We start from the raw sequence: 21,089 nt of genomic DNA on the forward strand, positions 1-21,089 counted from the left end.
TATGGAAAGAAAAGAAAATTTAGAAATGTGATAGTTGATATTTTTCTATTATATAGAAGAGAGAAGGGAAGGTCGACCAAGGGCATCATGGTCATTTCAAAAATATAACTGCATTGTTTGCTTGTACAATAGGCTCAAAAGCCTGATTTTTTGTTTTCTAATGACTGGAAAAAACAAAAGTAGCGTGGCCCAAACTATTGAATTCTTCAGATGGACCCCACTTTCCATTATCTTTCTTTAAATGCACTACTTAATTATTGTTACTCTTCGATTTGTTTAAAAGCAGACTACTTCACACCTTCGAAGTTTAATTTTTTTTTTCCAATTAGTACTTTTAACTGAAAAAATTATCTGTTTGGTAATTATATAATTCAACGCTCATTTGGTTAAAAGCATACAATGGTTACATACATTTATATATAATAACAGTTCTATTATCTCCTTAAGAAAGTATTATTTTATTTGTTTTATTTATTGACTATTTTAGGTATAGATTTTTTTTTTTAAAAAGGCAATAAATTATGTAAATTTTTATTAAGGTGTTCTTATATTAGTATCAATTTATATCATTTTATACAAGTCCTCATTAAATTTCAATTTTAATTGGAATACTTTATAAAATTAGGAAAAAAAATATTTAAGAATAAAAATATAGTTTCAAGTTCCCTTTTTATTATAGAATATTGAATATTGTTCAAATGGCATAAAAATGATTCCCTCTATAAAAAATTATTTGAGAATAATCTGAACAAAAGATTAAGACAACTAATTTGGGAAACTTATAACAACTTATTATGCAAAAAGAACATGAAAAACTCTTTCTTCCAAAATGCTCTCGGCGCACGTTAGTTAATCGTACGTCGAGCTCGTAGCTATGGCGAGAGGAAGAGATAGAGGAAGGGGAAGACCTCAGAAATACCCATTAGCAGCACTAGAAGTGATATTAACTACGAATCAGCCATTAATGGAGAAAATTCCTCCATTAACCACTCTTCCTGCTTCACTTCAGAGTTCAGCTCAAATTTTAGATTTCAGCAAAGGAGCAGCTGCATGTGCAATTGGAACAACTTCAAGTCAATCAAACGTAGCTAAGAAGCTAGATTTGACAATTACATCTCCTAAAGAAGTAGTTTCAGAAGGGATCGAAGTACAATCCAATGGAATAGTAACTACGCAGATTCCAATCCAGATACAGAGTAACCTAGCTAATAAAGAGGATGTTCCGGTAATGAGGAATGAACAAAAAGAAAATGTTAAGGCCCCATGGACAACACTATTCCAGAAGAACATATTTGCTTCTAATGGCATGTCACTTTCATATATACCACCATTATAAGTAGATGGTGAACCTGTGGTCCAATTAGACAAGGTAGAGGTGGAAGAAGAAGAATCTAAATGGAAATGTGCTTTGATTGCGTATATTTTAGGAGATGGACTAGGGTATAATGCGATGAAAAGATATATTGCTATTCACTGGTCTCATGTTCCAGAACCTGACTTATTTTACCACGAGGAAGGCTACTATATGATCAGATTTAAGAATATGGATGATGCTCATGAAATCCTTTGTGCAGGACCTTATTCCATAGCTAGTAAACCTATAATTCTAAAGCCATGGACCCCGAATTTTGATTTTATAGAGGAATTTCCTACTTCCATTCCTTTGTGGGCTAAATTCCCTAAATTACCTATGTCATGTTGGAGTGTGGGATCCTTAAGCAGAATAGCAAGTGTGATTGGGAAGCCTATTTTTGCTGATGAATCTACAACAAAACAGACTAGAATCTCATATGCCAGGATGCTTATTTAGGTTAATGTTACTCAGGAACTACCAAGTGAAGTGTGGGTGATGGAACCAAATGGGAAAAAATTCCTACATAGTGTAACATATGACTGGAAACATGCCTATTGTGAGAAATGCTTAATAGTGGGACACAGATGCTCAACTCAGGTCAAGACTGGTATTCAAGGGCTTCCTAAGAAGGGTAGAGTTACTCAAGAGTGGAGAACTAAAGTACCAGCTCCTGTTAACCTAGTAGAGTCTGCACATATTCAGAAACAGGAAGGCCAGCAAGATACTAATACCAAGATAGCTGAAATTCAGCAGACTAAGGAGAAGACTCAACCAAAGGGTGATCATGCAGGAAAGAAAGATAGAGGGAAAACAATACAGAGTCCAGAACTGAACATTGTAAACTTTCCTCCATTAACACCTATTCCTGTTAGGAATAGATTTGAGCCAATGTTTAATATCAAGCATGACATACCACCTAGTGATAGAGGTGGAACAAGTAATTAATGATGAAGTGGTTGTTCTGGAACATCAGGGGTGTAAATAAAAGATATAAGCAAAAGGAAGTTAGAGAATATATTAGAAGTAACAAAATAAAGTTGGTAGGACTAGTAGAAACCAAAGTTAAAGAAGAAAATGCTCAAAAAATATCGAAGTATATTACATCTGGCTGGGATATATTGACTAACTACAGAGAAGCTAAGAATGGTAGAGTATGGCTGTTATGGGACACTAATCACCTCATGGTTACTAGAGTCAGAGATGACCCTCAAATGATCCACTATCTAGTACAAAGCAGAAAAGGGGATATTAAAAGTTATCTGACTGTTGTCTATGGATTTAATGGGCTGGAACAAAGAAGAGAATTATGGAAGAATCTTCAACAAATTGCTACAACTGTCATTGGCCCATAGTTGGTTGCAGGTGATTTTACTGCTGTATTGTATACTAGTGATCAACTGTCTTGTAATCCAGTTAGCTTTGTAGAAACTCAGGATTTCAGCTCATGCCTGCAACAAACAACTTTATCTGAACTACCTTGGTAGGGTGAATACTACACTTGGACAAACAGACAACCTGGAGTTGATAAGGTTAGTAGCAGAATTGACCGAGTTTTTCGGAATTATGAATGGATGATGAACTGGAATCATGTGGAGACAATCTATGATCTTCCTCAAATATCAGATCATACCCCTATGTTGTTAACTCTAGCAAGCTCATCTTGGACTGGGAAAGTACCATTTCGATTCTTCAATGCATGGACTAATCATCAGGAATTTATTCAAATAATGACTGAAGTGTGGAATACAAAGAACTCTACTGGTACTATGAAATCTATATGGTATAAATTGAAGGCATTGAAAGCTCCCCTAAAAGCTTTGAATGTTAAGGAGTTTAAAGGAATCAAACTGAGAATTGAGGCAGCTAGAATGGAACTTAAAGATATACAAGAACAACTCTCAAATAAGTACTCAGACAGTCTGTTGAAAAGGGAGAAGGAGACTCTACTTAACTTAGAGAACTGGTCTATGATTGAGGAGAATATCCTGCAGCAGAAGGCAAGAGCTAAATGGATCCAACTGGGAGATGATAATACAAAATATTTTACAGCTGTTATGAAAGATAGATCACAGAGAAAACAGATCAATGAAATCACTGAAAGGTATGGAGATAGAGTTACTGATCCTGAAGGCATCACAGAAGAGATATTGGATTTCTACAAGTCTCTTATGGGATCAACAACAAGATCACTTCTAGCCATAAACAGATTATACATGTCCAATAGTCCCAGACTAACTCAGCAACAAAGAAAAGATCTATGTGCAGATGTTACTGATCAGGAAATTCTAGAGAGCCTCAAAGCTATTGGAAATGATAAGGCACCTGGTATTGATGGCTACAATGTTGTCTTCTTCAAGAAATCATAGAGCATTATCAGTAAATAAGTTACAGATGCTATTAAGGAATTCTTCCTAACTTCTAAGATGTATAAGCCAATCAACTGCTCTACACCTTATTGGTTGGCAGTTGAGTTGTACTAGCTAGTGACAAAGGAAATTAGACTACCAGGAATTTTGATGACTTATTTAGATTGTCCTTTTTCAAATTGGGACCCCTGAAAAGAATAGGAGATGGAAGAAGCTAAGTAAAGAACTACTCACTGCCAACAAATTATTGCATTAAATATAATGAAAAGCGGTTGGTTGAAACACAAAAATAAGAACAATACTTGGTAAATGCAGTGACCTCAAACTCAAGAGTTTAACGTTGTTGGGGGAGGAGTCCACTGGAAAAATAGTGGTAAGTTTTATTCCTCTCATTAACTCCAGCTACTCAAAATATGAATACAAGAAATGATACGTGAAATGAATTATTATGAATACACATAGATTCTCGTACAAGAAAATATGAACTTGAAGTTCAAGTGATGATTAATTTATAAATTATTGCCAGACGCATTTGCTGACCCAAAGCTAAATGTCATATTTCAGCTATTAATGCTCCAAATAGAATAAAGTCCATGAGGGACAGAGTCTATGACACGCATGAAGCGTAACAGACCAATCGGTTCAAAAGATAAAACTCCTTGAAGAAGGAGACGGGCAAAATGGTCATAATAAGGAGGCAAGTGCTCTAGAAGAGCACCACGACATAACACTTCGTAAGACCTCATGTGAGAGGCTCAGGTACCTGAAAATAATGAGATAAAGAGATATCAATAAGTTATGTCTTTATTGTGTAATAATTGAACCGTTATAAAATGCTCGTCGACGATACTGTTAACATAATGTAGCGCTCAATATTATTAATATTGACGAGGATCTTGAGCTCAAATCTGTCATGAAATTTGGACAGATAAAAGATTGTCCAAATAAAAAATACGCAATGAAATTGGCTTCACTTGAAAAATGTGAAGTTGGACGGATAATCCAACACCTGAAAGTATAAAGTCAATTGAGGTATAAATGTGTTCTTGTGCGAAAGGTTCAAGTCGATAGACATAAAGACGACTTGTGGCACAAGAAAATTAGTAAATATCCTCACATTGATTATATGGAGACATGTTCTCTTATAGTGGATATAGTCACTTCAGGTTTTAATCTGGCAATATATGAAAAATTTGATATGTGTATAGTGGATATCATTGAAAAATTTAAATTGTCTTGGAGCATATTAAGGTTTCCAAGAAATTTATTAAATAAAGCTTCAAAAATTCTTATACGGATTGAAACAATCAGGGCCCATGTGGTATAATCGCCCGAGAGAATACTTGTTGAAAGAAGGGTATAAGAATAATTCAATTTGTCCTTGTGTCCTTATAAAAGGATATGAATTTGAATTTGTTATAATCGCCATGTATGTTAATGATTCAAATATCATTAGAACTCCCGGAGAACTTTCTAAAGCAGTAGACTGTTTAAAGAAAGAATTTGAAATGAAAGATCTTGGAAAGACAAAATTTTGTCTTGGTCTACAAATTGAATATATGAAAGATGGAATTTTTGTCCTTCAATCAGCATACACTAAAAAGATTTTAAAGAGCTTCTATGTGGATAAAGCACATCCATTAAGTACCCCGATGGTTGTGAGATTACTCGATATAAATAAAGATCCACTCCGACATCATGAAAATAATGAAGAGCTTCTTGGTCCTAAAGTACCATATCTTAATGGAATTGGTGCGCTAATATATCTTGCTAACACTACAAGGCATGACATAACTTTTTCAGTTAATGTCTTAGCTATATAGCTTCGTTCAAGGAGAAATTGGAATGAAATCAAGCACATATTGCATTATCTAAGGGGGATTACCGGTGTGAGCTTATTTTATGGCAATAATTGCAATACCGATCTTGTTGGTTATGTTGATGTGGGGTATTTATCTGACACACACAAGACTTGATCTCAAACATGTTATGTGTTTACATGTGTGGCACTGTCATATCTTGGTGATCGACTAAGCAATCAATCGTGGCTACTTCTTTTAATCATGCTGAGATAATTGCTATTCATGAAGCAAGTCGAGAATGTGTATGGTTGAGGTCTACTATACATCTTATTCGAGACAAATGTGGTTTGAAGTGTGATAAACTACCCAAAGTTTTGTAAATGGATCCAACTAGGAGATGATAATATAAAATATTTTACAGCTGTTATGAAAGATAGATCACAGAGAAAATAGATCAATGAAATCACTACAAGATATGGAGATAGAGTTACTGATCTCGAAGGAATCAAAGAAGAGATATTGGATTTCTACAAGTCTCTTATGGGATCAACAACAAGATCACTTCCAGCCATAAACAGATTATACATGTCCAATGGTCCAAGACTAACTTAGTAACAAAGAAAATATCTATGTGCAGATGTTGCTGATCAGGAAATTCTGGAGAGCCTCAAAGCTATTGGAGATGATAAGGCACCTGGTATTGATGGCTACAATGTTGTCTTCTTCAAGAAATCATGGAGCATTATCAGTAAACAAGTTACAGATGCTATTAAGGAATTCTTCCTAACTTCTAATATGTTAAGCCAATCAACTGCTCCACCATCACTCTAGTACCTAAAGTTGCTAAACCTGCTACAATCAAAGAATATAGGCCAATTGCATGTTGTACAGTGTTATATAAAGCGATCTCAAAGGTTCTAGCTGCTAGACTTCAAAAGATCATGACATATATAATCTTTGAATCTCAAGCTGGTTTTGTTCCTGGTAGAAAAATTAAGATAATGTGATATTGACCCATGAGTTAGTAAAGTCTTATACTAGAGCCCAAATATCTCCCAGGTGCATGATTAAAATTGACCTCCAAAAGGATTATGATTCAGTTGAATGGATATTTTTACAACAGGTGATGAAGGAGATTGGTTTTCCTGATAAATTTATAAAGTGGATCATGGAATGTATCAAATCAATTAGCTACACTGTACTTATTAATGGAGAAACTACTAAACCTTTTGAAGCTACTAAGGGTCTTAGACAAGGAGACCCTATCTCACCTTTCTTGTTTGCTATTGTTATGGAGTACTTGAGCAGATCATTCATTGAAATGGGGAAGGACAAGCTGTTTCAATATCATCCTAGATGCAAAAAATTGGGCATAACTCACTTGAGTTTTGCTGATGATCTTCTTCTTTTTTCCAGAGGTGATCTTACTTCTATATCTACCCTGCACCAATACTTTTCTCAGTTCTCAAAGGCATCTGGATTACAAGCTAATATGGGTAAACGCTTAGTGTATTTTGGGGGAGTGAATTAGGATGTTAAGCAGCACATTTTGAACTATCTTGGATTTGTACAAGGGGAGTTACCTTTTAAATACTTAGGCATCCCTTTGTCTTCCAAGAAAATTGTATTGATCCAATGGCAACCCTTAAGTGATAGAATCACAGGAAAGATTTTATCTTGAACTGCAAAAAAGCTCTCTTATGCTGGTCGAATACAGTTAGTCAAGTCTGTCATTTTTTGTATCCAAGCATATTGGGCTCAGCTGTTTATTCTGCCCACTAAAGTGTTAAAGATGATAGATGCTATGTGTAGAAGCTACATATGATCAGGTAGTAATACTATTTCCAGAAAGAGCTATGTGGCATGGGACAAAATGTGTACTCCAAAATCGACTGGAGGTATGAATATCATTAATCTGATGCTCTGGAACAAGGCTGCAATTGCTAAAATATGCTGGGATTTAGCTCATAAAGAAAAACTATGGATTAGGTGGATCAATGCCTACTACATCAAACATCAACAGATTCAGACCATGCCTATCCCAAAGCAAGCTAGTTGGATGGTTAGAAGAATAATAGCTTCCAGAGATGTCCTACAACAAATTCAGAGCACAAAGGATGACAAAAGACCATCAGACATATGTATCTACAACTACTAGGAGACTTACCAAGAGTGAATTGGAAGAGTTTGGTATTTCAGAATTCTGCTCGACCAAAGGCTATTTCCAGTCTATGGTTAATGTTACATGGGAGATTGCCTACCAAAGATAGAGTAGCAAGCTGGGGAATGAACATTGATCAAAGTTGTGTATTATGCCAGGGACATCTAGAAACAAGAGATCATTTGTTTTTACATTGTTCTTATGCAACAGAATTATGGAGTAGAATATGGGAATGGATTCAGGAAGATCAAAGAAACTACAGCAATTGGCAACATCATCTTCAATGGATCATCAAGAAAGCAAAAGGGAAATCTAACCAGGCCAACATCTGCAGACTGGTATTCACAGAAGCATCCTATGCATTATGTCTGGAAAGAAATAATCGTATCTTTGAAAAAAGATATCGTCACTATGAAAGTATAGTTTGAGAGATAGCCTATATTTGTAATGTTAGAGTCGAGCCTAAAGCTAAAATCCAATTACAGAAATACTTATTAGTATAGAGAGTAGTAGCTTGTACAGTCTTTTTGAGTAGATTAATGATGTAGTGATTTCGTTGAGATAGTCAGCAGAGTATGATGCTGACTATAGTTTTGTAATGATCTCACTTTGGTGATTAATACAAAGAAAGTTAATTACCAAAAAAAAAATTGGGATTTTTTTTTCCTTATTACATATTAGGCAGCATAAGAAGTATCATTATGCAGGATTATACCTTTCCCTCTTTGATTAAAGTTAGTTGGGTACTTCCTCTGTATTCAATAAAGAATTCAACATTATGGTAAAGAAAGTTATATTACACCCTAGCATAAAATACAAATTTTCTTGTTAAAAATTGTGAATAATTAAAAATTATGATTATTATTTCAAAGAACAAAAAAAGTTTTTTCGTCAACTATTTGGAAATAAAATAAATATGCTTTATTATTCAAATTTTGATTAATATAAACAGAAAAAATAATACATTAACATAATTGAAAATTCTAAAGAGCAAAACTATATATATTCAATTTAAACAATGAGAAAATATCCCGACTTATTTTTTAATTGACTTTTCAATCATTTTTTTATAATCAATTTTAAGTTTGGTGGTGCAGAACTATTTTTTTTAAATAAAAATGTGTAGAACCTGTGTAGAAATACTCAACATTGTACTTGAAGTATTACAATCTTTGTATAATAAAGTGTTAGACTTCGACAAGTATTACAAAGTGATTGGTATAGGAATACAATTTCAGAAAAATTAAAATACACATAACACAAAAAATAAAAAAATAATACAGGTAAATGTGGTTCTATACGTTATTACACAAATACCTATCTTCTTTTTTCTTTTCCTAAAGACGAATAAAATGTGTAATTATCAATAGACCAAGAAATATTAAAAGAAAGAAAATAAGAAAAAAAGAGCAACAATTGGGCCTGTGCATCGCATAGGTATGTCATCTAGTGTAAATAAAAAAAAAGGGAAAAGGGCCAAAATTGTCCTTGAACTATTAGAAATAGCTCACACTTACCCTCCGTTTGTTTTAGGTATTAAAATTACCCTTGCCGTTTATGTAAATGCCCGTTAAAACGTTAGCCTTGCCATTGGAGTTGACATGACAGTCCAACTGGGTTAAATTTGCATGCATGACCGTCCACCTACACAATTTAGCATGACAAAAAGTTTATGCTTTATTCTTCCTTGTTGAATCATAATCACTAAAAAGAAATCAGAAAATTAATTAAAAAAATACCAAAATAATTTTTGGTTGGGGTTTATGATTTGATTAAAGAACTCCATTATTCTTTTTGTGAATTTATGATTGGTTTGATCAAAATTTTTAGATGCTTATCTGTCATAGTTTCACAACATCAACTCCAACAATCCCTAGTAACATTTGGATCAAACCAATCAAAAATTTACAAAACCTTTTTTCAGATTTTCAAGCTTTTAAGTACTCCTCCATGATTTTTGTTTTTAGGTTTTAGCTCAGATCTGAAAACTAAGAAATCAGTTGTTAAAGTTTAATTTTCAGCTTCAACCGCAATATCCAAGCAATTTACAGTAACATACAATTAAATCTCTTCAAATTTGACACAAATTTTTTGCACTTGAATAACCCAACAACAACTAAAAAAAATTCACCAAGAAAGTTTCAAATCAATTGCTATTTTCGAATTTCGACACACAAAGAATGGCTACACAAGTTTTCCTACGACAATCAACCATTTGAATTAAAATTTCAACCTCAAATCTGTTGACCCTAAAACCAAATCAATGAGCTTGATCCTTCAACACACAGGTACAACTTCAAACAATCTTCAGCACACTTCGAAATTGGAGTTTCAAAGACCGAAGAGCAACTCAAATTTCTGATTTCTGTTTTGAAATTAAGGGTCAACAAGGAAGAACAAAGCATAGAGGAGATTTCTGCTATGTTTGGGCTACCTTGGTGGACGGTCACGTCAACAAATTTAACTCACTTGGATTGCCATGTCAACTCCAGTGGCAAGGCTAACATTTTAACGGGTATTTGTCGACCAAAACATAAACGACAAGGATAGTTTTGTTACCAAAAACAAATTGAGGATAAATATGAGCCATTTCAAATAGTTTAAGGATATTTTTGGCCTTTTAAAAAAATCAGTGAATTACATAAATAAGTATTAAGAATTTCTTTTGGGATAAAAAGTTGGAAATTTATTGAAGAAGAAGTAATTATACTCCCTACGCAATTATGAAATTTAAATTTATAATTCATCAATGATTAGCCATAAATATTTTTATATCCATTGATAGATATACCACGTAATCACAAAAGGAAGGATTTTAATGACATCAAAATTCGTGAAATTTGAAACTGATTACAGTTTATTATGAAATGCTTTAGATATTAAGCAACATTTGTTGATGCAAGCATAGAGATCATGAATTATTTGCATCAAAATAGAGTAAAAGAAAAAGCTCTTCAATAAAAAACGTCATAATAAAAAGTTAAAATATTAGTCCTTGTAAATAACTTACACTCTAGTACTCGTTACAATTTCAAATTGCATCACTTAAGTATAGAGTTCCAAAAAATAATTAAATGTGCCTACTTACAATTTGAATAGGAAAAATGACCCCTACAAAACCAAATCTCTCTTCTCCCGTGCTCTTACACAAAAAATAAAAAATAAAAAGGATTTTTTAAAGTTCATCATTTTTAATATCTTTTTTTCCGTAATTCATCTTCAAAATATTGTTTTGGCTATACATTTAACTAAATTTTTGAAGATGAGTTTCAAATTTGAAAAAGTAATTGTTACCTCTTTTTTCAAGTAAATAATTTTTTTCTATTATAATTGTAATATTTTTTAAAGTGAGATACATGTCCAAACATAATTTTAATCAAATATATTTTTCTAATTTAACATAAAAACTACTTTTTTCAAATTTCATATTTTTTATATCCAATAACAACAATAATAATATTAAAAACTTACCCAATATCATTCTACAAGTGAAATATTGAAAAAAATAGTATTTATGCAGACCTTTACCTTGTGAAGAGTGATTATTTCCGAATTTTAATGTCCAAATTCGTACTAAATACCAATTTTCTAATTTTTCAAAAGCATTCAGCAAATTTCCTTAGGCAAAATAATAAAAAAAAAAAGAAAAAGAAAAAATGAGGAGGAGATCTCATGTGCTGAGTCATTTTACCAGCCATACACTCTCTTTCACCACCTCCTGCTTCAATCATCATCCCATCCCTTCCCCGTTTCATTTTTTTTCCGTATATAGTCGCGCGCACACACAACAAATAGAATTCTGGTAGCTATATGGTCTGAAAAAAATCGAAAAAAGGAATCTGAAAGATAAAGAGTATTTCGAATATTGGAATATTCTTTCTGTTGTGTAGAGATCCGAATTTTGTGTAAATCTCTTCGGATTCCGAATAAGCTAAGCTCTTTACGAAATCTCGTCGAGATTTAACATAAAGCTAGAGCTTTTTTATGTGTTTGTTGGTGCTCATCTAAGAGCTTTGCTGCAAATTGCACACTCCTCTTCTTCAGGTAATGCGCAAAAATCCTTTCAAAACTCAAACAAATTAAATAAATAATTAAATCAAAACAAAAACATGTTAATTACGGTATATGTATGTTTATGCATGTGTTAGAGTGAGTTGATTTGGGATTCTGTCAGCCTAATGCAATTTCACTTTCAAGCTGTGTTTGTTGCTGAATTTTGGATTTTTTTTTTGTCAAATTTTGCATGCCCTGTTATTATTTTTTTTTTTTTGAATTTGACGAGAGCGCTTAAATATTGAAATATCTGTCAATTCGGACGTTGTGTACTACTATTCATTTTTGTTGCGTGAGCTTCTGTTTTTTTTGTGTGTGTGTGTGTGTGAATATTCAGTGTTATTGCGTGTGATCTTTGTTTCGTCTCGACTTTTGTGCCTATTTTTAAATGTTTTTCTAATTATTGGCAAAGTAGTTGTTGTGCTGACGAGTGGTTAAGATGTGTAACTGTGTAGTGTGTAGGAATGTGTGTTTTTATGCGATGTTGGAATTGGACATGGTCATTATCATGCTATTCAAATTTGGTATTTGCTAAAAAAATTCAAGCTCTTTACTGGTCTGAAATGGTATGGCCAGTCACTTAATATAATTACGGGATATTCTGAAGAGGATATGTTTTTTTAATTATTAATTAAAACTAAAAGAGAAGATGTGCAACTTATCTTCGACCACTATGGACGATGAGTGGCCTCAAACTTGAATAATAAATTTCTTTTCCTCTGAATTTGTCTTTGTTTCTCAAGTTTTTATGAGCATGTTATGAGATATCAACCCACAGTCGGTACCTCCATGCTATTAAACTATGGTTTAGTGATGCACATCTATTGTGCATAAAAGAATATTTCATTCTCCAAAACTATAGCAAAACTAGGCAGCACTTCTCGGTTATCAGCGTTCAGTAAGTATTGTGATAGATTGAAATAGGATTGGTGTAATTTCCGTCAACCAAACAGTTCTAGCTCTGTAGTATATGAAAAACGGTTTTTCATTGTCTGGAGTTCTGCTTATTTTTTTTAATGTTTCTCTAATGTCCTTTTCATTTTGGTTGTACAGTGAAACATGGTTGCTTTTGGGAAGAAGTTGAAGGACAGACAGATCCAAGAATGGCAAGGGTATGCAGAATATTCCGTTATAGTCCTAGTTGTTGTATACTTTCTTTCATTTAAACTTGCTGGAAACTAGACCATGCATTATCTTTCACTGGTCTATGTTTGACTACGGAGAATAATTTCCATGGAAGCATGTTAAATGCTTTTCAACCTTGCTACATTTGAGAGTATCATTTTTACTTTTCCAGTGCTTATACACAGTTTCAATGAGTGACATCTAGAGAAACTGTAATATCTGCTGTATAACAGTTGAGCACAAGCTCTGTTAAGAGGAAAGAAATAACAGTTAAATTGCAGAACAACAACTAGTACGCTTGTGTAAGGGTTAAGTAAACACATTGTTTTGTGATAATAAAATAGACAAGGCAAACTTATGTGGAGATGTAAAGAAAATAGTTAAGCAAAGAGATATATTAGATCCTACCTGTTAAAGGAATGGAAACAAGGAAACTAGCTTTTATTTGAATCCGCAGACATATTTTGATTGTGTTGTCAGAATTGATTGTTTTTTGTATACTTGAAGAGCTTTATTTTGGACTTTCCAGATATTACATCAACTACAAATTAATGAAGAAAAAGGTTAAGCAGTATGGTAACCAAATCAAAGCTGGAGCACTAGATCGTCGACATGTTCTTAAGGATTTCTCACGGATGCTGGACAATCAGGTAAGAATATGACGATTGTGCACTAGCATCCTTTACGTGCATATCAGCTAAATCATGTTAGAGTTGGTTTGTTGATCTTTACTGTCAGATATTTTCCTAACAGTTTTTATTGTTAAGAGTAAGTTATGAGGCTCGCCAGTACATTCCTTGTTATTCTTTAAAAAAGTGTGATGATCTTTCTTGAAGTGATATCTATTCCTACTTCAATTTGAAACCGGTAAGTAATAGCTGCAAGTATGTTATAACGAAAAAACAGGCAGCCCTTCTCCAAAATACTGACTATTTTCCAAGTTTCTTAGAAAGGTATTATTCAGTCTCTCAAAAATTAGCATGTTATAGAACCCTCATTTGTTTTTAATCTCCTCTTCCTAGGAGGCAGTGATGATTCTATCCATGCCTTCTTCTTCCATGTTTATTTCTTTCTTCTGTGTATTGCGTCATCTCTCTCTCTCTCTCTCTCTGTATTCCAAACAGGGATTTGGATAGGTCAACTGTCAAAGGTGGTCTTCAGGAATTAGCCTAATTTTGTCTATGTGCTAATACCTTATTCATGTATTGATTGGTTAAAAGGATGTCCCTTATAGGGAAGAAACATTCTGTCACACTCATCTATACTTAAGTAGAAAAAAAAGTGAAAGCCTGTGTAATTTTCTTCATCTTGCAGATTGAAAGAATTGTTCTGTTTTTGTTGGAACAACAAGGAGTGCTGGCAAGCAGGATAACTGAACTTAATAAGCTGCAAGATTCTCTTCAAGAGCAGCCTGATATATCCAAAATAACTGAGCTACGAGAAGCTTATAGAGATGTGGGACGTGATCTTCTGAAGCTTCTCTTTTTCGTTGAAATAAATGCCATTGGGCTGCGGAAGATACTCAAGAAGTTTGACAAACGTTTTGGGTATAAATTCACTGATTATTATGTCAAAACCCGGGCTAATCATCCTTATTCCCAACTTCAGCAAGTTTTCAAGCATGTGGTAATATGCTAAACTCAAATAGCTACTGCATTCTTTTCATCTTCTTCTACTAGTAATAACAAGACTGTTCCTTCTATAGCATCAACTACTTCTTTGACTACTATACTACTATTGGTTTACTGTCTAGTTGGCATTTTTAATGAGAAGTACAAAAAAAAAGAGTTAGACACAAAGAAATATCGAACCTTCTGATTTGTGATGAGAAAAGTGAATTTCCTTCAGAAATTTGATAGACTTGTCCAAGAGAAAAATCTCACTGGTGAAGGTGGCCTTCGCTGATCATGAATGGTGATTGCAGGGACTAGGGGCAGTTGTTGGTGCAATATCTCGTAATCTTGCAGACCTTCAGGACCGTCAAGGAAGCTACTTGTCAATTTATGACCAGCCTTCTCTTCCACTCCAGGTTTTTCTCTACATCCTATAATCTTTTTGTCTTGTGCTGATTTCATAATCCTTTGTGCATCACAGTTTCTTGATATCAAATAATTTCGAGACTTCCTCTACTGTATTCTTATATGGCATTAAATTGTTTTGCAGGATTCTGTTGTTGACTCAATGAAAGCAGCTGTTGATAGATTAAGCCATTCAACAAACTTCCTTAACTTTTTGGCCCAACATGCACTTATCATGCAAGAAGAGTTCCCTACTCCCGTTGAGGAACAAGTTGATGATCAGAGATACCATTTTATGTCACTTCTCTTGAACTTGGCAAATACCTTCCTTTATATGGTCAATACATATATTATTGTTCCAACAGCAGATAATTATTCTATGAGCCTTGGTGCTGCTGCAACAGTTTGTGGGATTGTGATTGGAGCCATGGCTGTTGCACAGATCTTTTCCTCTGTGTATTTTAGTGCTTGGTCAAACAGATCTTATTTCAGACCTCTGGTATTTAGCAGTATAGCTCTCTTTGTGGGGAATGTCATGTATGCATTGGCTTATGATCTCAATTCGATACCAGTTCTCCTTATTGGCCGATTATGTTGTGGGTAGGTCTCTTTCTCTCTCTCTCTCTCTCTCTCTCTCTCTCTTCCCAAATGTGTGCATCTGTGCATGTGTTGCACGCACATGGATATCTATGATGAGTATTTTAGATATTTCTTTGCTATATTTTAGGGGTGATGGTAGGGTGTGTAGAGAAGAATTTAATACCTTTTAGACAGATAATCTTCAGTGATATCAAAGATGAGGATTTTGCTGAATTGATTTTGGAGTGTGATATGAGGACTTTAAACAAATTTGCATGTTTAATAATTTAACAGCATAGAATTATATATTGCAAGCTAGGCTAATCAGTTGATTCTTGTGTGTCGTTGGAAATAAAACATTACTTCGGGGACCAGGTAAACAACCACCTTCAGTCTGGAATATCGAGATCACGTGAGTAAAGAAGTCAAATGAATGATATTAGTTGAAGTCAGTAAACCATTTGCTTGCTCATCTTCATACCACATTCATTTCATTCCTACTTCTGTTTTGTTGAGGTTCATTCTGATGTTGAAACGGTAACTTGCACCTGAATATTAAGTTGACAGGAAGGTGCTTTCCCCTTTTGTGTCTTTGATTTGCAGTTTGGGTTCTGCCAGAGCAGTGAACCGACGTTACATCAGTGATTGCGTGCCCCTTAGAATCCGGATGCAGGCGTCAGCAGGATTTGTCAGTGCTAGCGCTCTTGGAATGGCATGTGGTCCTGCACTTGCTGGGTTACTCCAAACTAATTTTAAGATTTACAAGTTGACCTTCAATCAAGATACTTTGCCTGGTTGGCTCATGGCTTTTGCATGGTTAATCTATTTGATATGGCTGTGGATCTCATTTAGAGAACCTGCTAATGAGACAGAAGTGAACAATGGTCCTCAAGAATCTAATAGTGGTACGTTGAACTTTTTGTTGCATGGTATGGGTATATAGCATTAATTAGCACATGTCCACTCTCCTTTTCCCTCCATGCTCTATGCTTCAACTGGACAGGTATCAGTTAAACTCCAAACATGGTGCAAAACGTTTACAGCAATGCCATTATTGAAATAGCTTCCTTGTAGGTTATGGTGAGATGAAGTGTACAAATATATAATGCTCTTGGGATGGGTTAATGTCGTCCAGGTTGAATGAATATCTATCTGAAAATCCTGTTGCATTGATAATCACTTGTCGAGGTGCTAAATTCATTGTCTTTTTATTGTGTCATTAGCTTGTGGCTGCATGGACCCAGCCAATAAGACCACTTTTTGAGCCCAACTTTTCTATTTGTGTAGACCTCACATTGTTATTTAGCCACGTACATCAAAGTTTTTTAACTGTTGTAGCTTGATAAACCACAAATCGGATGAGAGTAGATTGTGTCTTTTACGCAATGCTGAGTGAGGGAAATGCAGAGTATAAATTAGTCCACTTGAGAATTAGAAAAAAGATTGAAAAACTATTTCTTTTGATACCGTATTATGTTCAGAATGATTAACGAATGGATAATAGTAGAAGTTCTATTACATAAGTAGACATTGTCTTTAACATTTACAAATACCATATTTACTGCAAGAACATCCAAAAATAATACAATAAGATTGAATCAGAGACATAGGGGTACGACGTAGTTATATGTACTTCTCCAACTTCTGTTTTGAAGTCCCAAAGTGGGAAATGAGAAATTCCGCACTCAACTCTTTAATGGAACCTTGCGCAAATGCTCTTTAGTGTATATTAAGGTGCACTAACTTATACTTTTATGTGTAATAGTTTAACACTGAATGGAAATTAAGAAGCTCATTTGACTTACTAAATTTCTATCATCGAAAAGAATGCTGAACTAGAAATTGGGAGTACGTGAATGAAGTTGGTGTAACAAGAAACATCATATTATGATTTTAAAACTTATAGATGTGTTTTATTCTTTGTGCAAGTGCATCACATTATTTTAAACCACCCAGAAGAAAAAGTTCTATGTCATACAAAATGGAAGAGGTGGAGTGTTTATCTAAATACAGTCTGATGCTGATCCTTTTCTTTTATACCAGTAGAAAATGATGCCCTTGAGAAGGGCGTTACGCAACCGTTGCTCTTAAAAGCGGAAGAGAATCAACAAGATGATGAGAATGACCAAGAATATGATGGGAGTGAAGAAGCTCCTGAGGAGTCTCGTAAGCCGGCGAACTCTATAGCAGAAGCATACAGATTACTTACTCCTTCTGTGAAGGTAAGTTGTCAACTCTGACCTTGTTGTTTGTATTATCAACATGTGAGTAGAGTCTATTGAGAAATGGGTCAATGATATTACTCGCATCCATGCTTAATGGCTATTTGTTCCGTGGAAGTCCAGCCATGGTGTGTGTTTCCTACACCTTGTTTCCTTATGTTGCTTGGACTTCGAAATTCTTCCTCTCATTAACGAGATGGATAATGACGTCAAAGAAAAAGGACAGGGTGAGGAGGACATGAACTGTTGCTGATCATAATATTCCTATAATATTGGTGGAGGTTAATAATGGTGGTTTGCTTATTGAAAGTAATGGTGTAGTACATAAGTACCTTACTAGAAATCAACACACAACTAATGAGGATCAGTGTCTTGATACTCCAAGTAATTTCCATCAAAATCAGAGCTTTGCAAGTAGTTAAGCATCTGTTGGCATTGGTGACCTAATAAGCCAGAGGTCCTACTACTATTATCTCATTATGCATGTACATTTCCACTTCGTATTAACATACTGCTTAGAAGCAATTCCTTTAATGGGAATTCATGTTGTTGGAGGGATGTGTACAGTATAAATCAAAGCACATAAATTTGTGCTCTTTTGGTGCTGCTGGGGTCAGGTACAGATGTGGAAGTGCAGATAACTTTATGTCTAATTGGGCATTGCCTTCTCACAGTACTCAAGAGAAAAAGAAACAAAGCAAAGGAGAGGAAAAATGAAAGATGGATCACTCTCTGTATGCATATGAAAAAAAGAAGCATAATATAACTTGATTATGCTTTAAGAAAGATTTATATTTAAATGGCCAGTGACACGACTCTTTCATCTTTCCAGGTTCAATTACTAATCTACTTTATGCTGAAATATGCAATGGAGATTTTACTTTCAGAATCCAGTGTCGTTACGTCATATTACTTTGGATGGTCAACGGGAACCGTGGCAATTTTTCTTGCGTGTCTTGGCCTCACGGTACTTCCGATAAATGTTGTTGTTGGGAGCTACATAAGTAACATGTTCGAAGACAGGTATCTTCTTTTGCACAAGAACATGCTTTGGATGCTTACTTTTTGGACAGGGAGCTAAATTTTCTAAAGTTTTCCTGTATATGAAGTTTTGTTGCTCATATTGATGGATATTACAATGAGTAATAGAATAACTTTCCTTCACTTGCATAAGGAGGCTGTGAGTCTGTAGTATTTACTATTATCAGAGGGATTCGTAAGTGCATTAGTTTCTCTTTTGGCCTTCATGTTTACTAGTGCATTGAATTCCTTGTGCTCTGTATGCTCATGCACAGATAGCTATTTGTTGTGGCTCTGCTTCTAAACTTCATGTCTTCTGCTAATCAATCCATGTATAATGCTGTGCTACTAAAACTTCGATTCAGTTCTTGAAAATTGATGCATCTAATTACCAAAAAGCAGAATAATCAATTCAAGATCAAGCATGTGATAATTCGCTACTATCGTGTTGAACCTTTGCTATCAGAATTTGATGATAGATTTCTTCTGTTTTCAGGCAAATTTTGTTGGCATCTGAAATCATGGTTTTTCTTGGTATACTTGGGAGCTTTCAAGTTGTAATCTCATATTCTGTTCCACAATATGTTATTTCCGGGCTCATAATGTTTGTAGCTGCTGAAGTATTAGAAGGTAAGACCTCTCTGTCCCATTCTTTTTTCCCCTTTAAGAAACTTACTTCTCATCTGAACCTATCAATATGATAAAGCAATAGGTTAGTAGCTCTGCTCAAGCGAAGAAAAATTCAGGCAAAAGGAAATACTGTAGGTTCCAAATAGCCAGCTTTGCATGGTACCGATTTAGCATTATATGACAGCTGCGGTGAGGGGCACCATGCCCATATCTAACGCATATATCTGTGGTCGAAGATGTTTTAGACCATAGATGGATGGTATGTTGCATCCGGGGTGGTTAATGGTAGAGTGGCCTCTTAATATTCTAGGTTCTCTCAATATTTGTATCAGTAGCTTTCCTTTTCCCTTCTACGTGAACTAATTCAAAGATGATGTTTTTAAACTCACTTGACATGCTTATCTACATGTCACAAACTAAAGTCCATGATTTCAGAAACTAGGTTTACCGCAGCATATCTTGGATAAATGGATCCGTTACTGAGTGACGTATGGCTGTTTATATTTGCTTACTCCTAAAAAGAATGTACTCCTAGAAAATTGTTTTTTGAGGTCTCTTTTTGGCCGTGGGGGCTCTTTTAAAGTAGGTTAAGACCACATTTCTTATAATAGAAAGAGGACTATCAAGTGGAAGTGACAGACACACAGGGAGTAATTGATGGAAAAAAAGGTGCTGGTCACCTTTCATGATGTGATCCTGTGGTGATAAGCCTAATCCTGCTGAATATAGCTTTCTTAACCAGTCTCGAATTGGTTAAGCCGAAGTCTTTAGCATAATAAACTTGGACAGATACTAATCTTGTGGATGATAACTGTGTTCTTTATTTATTTTGTTTTTTTGGTTGCTTCTTTTACTGCTTGCATTCTAAATCACTCTATGACTTCGCTGATGAATATAGGTGTGAATTTATCACTCCTCTCTCGAGTCATGTCATCCAGGCTTTCTCGTGGAACCTACAATGGGGGTCTCTTGTCAACAGAAGCTGGCACAATTGCTCGGGTGATTGCAGATGCAACCATAACTCTTGCTGGGTATTTGGGACAGAGTAGGCTCTTGAATGTTACTCTTCTTCCTTCCCTTTTGATTTGTGTAGCTTCCATTGTTGCAACCTGTTACACCTACAATTCTCTTTACTGAGCAGTCTTCTGTATTTTGAAAACATTCTCGACTGCAGAAGCATCATTGCCCTCAATTCTTTTCAGGCCTCCTCCCTTTCTGGTTTAATAATTGATTTTGTTTTCTTTAGGTACTTTTGTTTTGCCCCATGTGTAATATTGCTGTAAATTTTCGGTTAGTAATTAGTTCATTGATTTCTTTATCTTAATTGGGTTCTTATTGTTTAATGTCTGCTGTTTGTCCTGTATGGAAATTGCGTGCTTAGAAACTGCTACTCTGCCCTATAGGTATTTGCTGTTTGGTTGTTCTAATAATGTTGTCAGCGTAATTGTGATTAGGTTACAATTAGTCACTGGTGTTTCAACCACCGATTATTTTGTACAAATCAGCCATATCATGGTACAAATCAGTCACTGGTGTTTCAACCACCGATTATTTTGTCGTGCAACCATTCCTTCCAATATAGTTATAAACTTATGTATACTTATTAGTGTAGTTTTATTGGTTGTAATCGGTCACTTAACTATTAGTGTACTTAGTTTTACTGGTTGTAACTGGTCAGTGGTCACCTACTATTTTTTGTGGGTTCTAATCCATGCCCGTCATAGGAAATGAGTCGTTTTTAATATTGTCGGTACATAAA

General features: G+C 34.7%; 2 protein-coding genes across 3 annotated transcripts; both read left to right on the forward strand.

Annotated features, from left to right (window-relative positions):
• The first annotated feature begins 2,301 nt into the window (after nucleotides 1-2,301).
• On the forward strand, nucleotides 2,302-8,106 carry LOC142161947 (uncharacterized). Its single transcript, XM_075218195.1, has 6 exons — nucleotides 2,302-2,691; nucleotides 2,839-3,679; nucleotides 6,160-6,278; nucleotides 6,646-7,018; nucleotides 7,352-7,584; nucleotides 7,894-8,106. The coding sequence occupies exons 1-6, from the start codon at nucleotides 2,302-2,304 to the stop codon at nucleotides 8,104-8,106; spliced, it is 2,169 nt and encodes a 722-aa protein (XP_075074296.1).
• Nucleotides 8,107-11,356: 3,250 nt separating this feature from the next.
• On the forward strand, nucleotides 11,357-20,654 carry LOC107817998 (SPX domain-containing membrane protein At4g22990). 2 transcript variants are annotated; one of them, XM_075240477.1, is made up of 11 exons: nucleotides 11,357-11,727; nucleotides 12,790-12,848; nucleotides 13,391-13,511; nucleotides 14,176-14,487; nucleotides 14,786-14,890; nucleotides 15,025-15,479; nucleotides 16,062-16,363; nucleotides 17,502-17,680; nucleotides 18,513-18,703; nucleotides 19,197-19,330; nucleotides 20,229-20,654. In XM_075240477.1, the coding sequence occupies exons 2-11, from the start codon at nucleotides 12,796-12,798 to the stop codon at nucleotides 20,465-20,467; spliced, it is 2,091 nt and encodes a 696-aa protein (XP_075096578.1). In that variant the 5' UTR covers nucleotides 11,357-11,727; nucleotides 12,790-12,795; the 3' UTR covers nucleotides 20,468-20,654. The 2 variants fall into 2 exon arrangements, with proteins under 2 accessions (XP_075096578.1, XP_075096602.1); XM_075240501.1 differs by having other exon boundaries at nucleotides 11,358-11,727; nucleotides 17,505-17,680.
• Nucleotides 20,655-21,089: the final 435 nt, after the last annotated feature.

Source organism: Nicotiana tabacum, chromosome 1 (genome assembly GCF_000715075.1).
Source record: "Nicotiana tabacum cultivar K326 chromosome 1, ASM71507v2, whole genome shotgun sequence".
Classification (NCBI taxonomy): Eukaryota; Viridiplantae; Streptophyta; class Magnoliopsida; order Solanales; family Solanaceae; genus Nicotiana; species Nicotiana tabacum.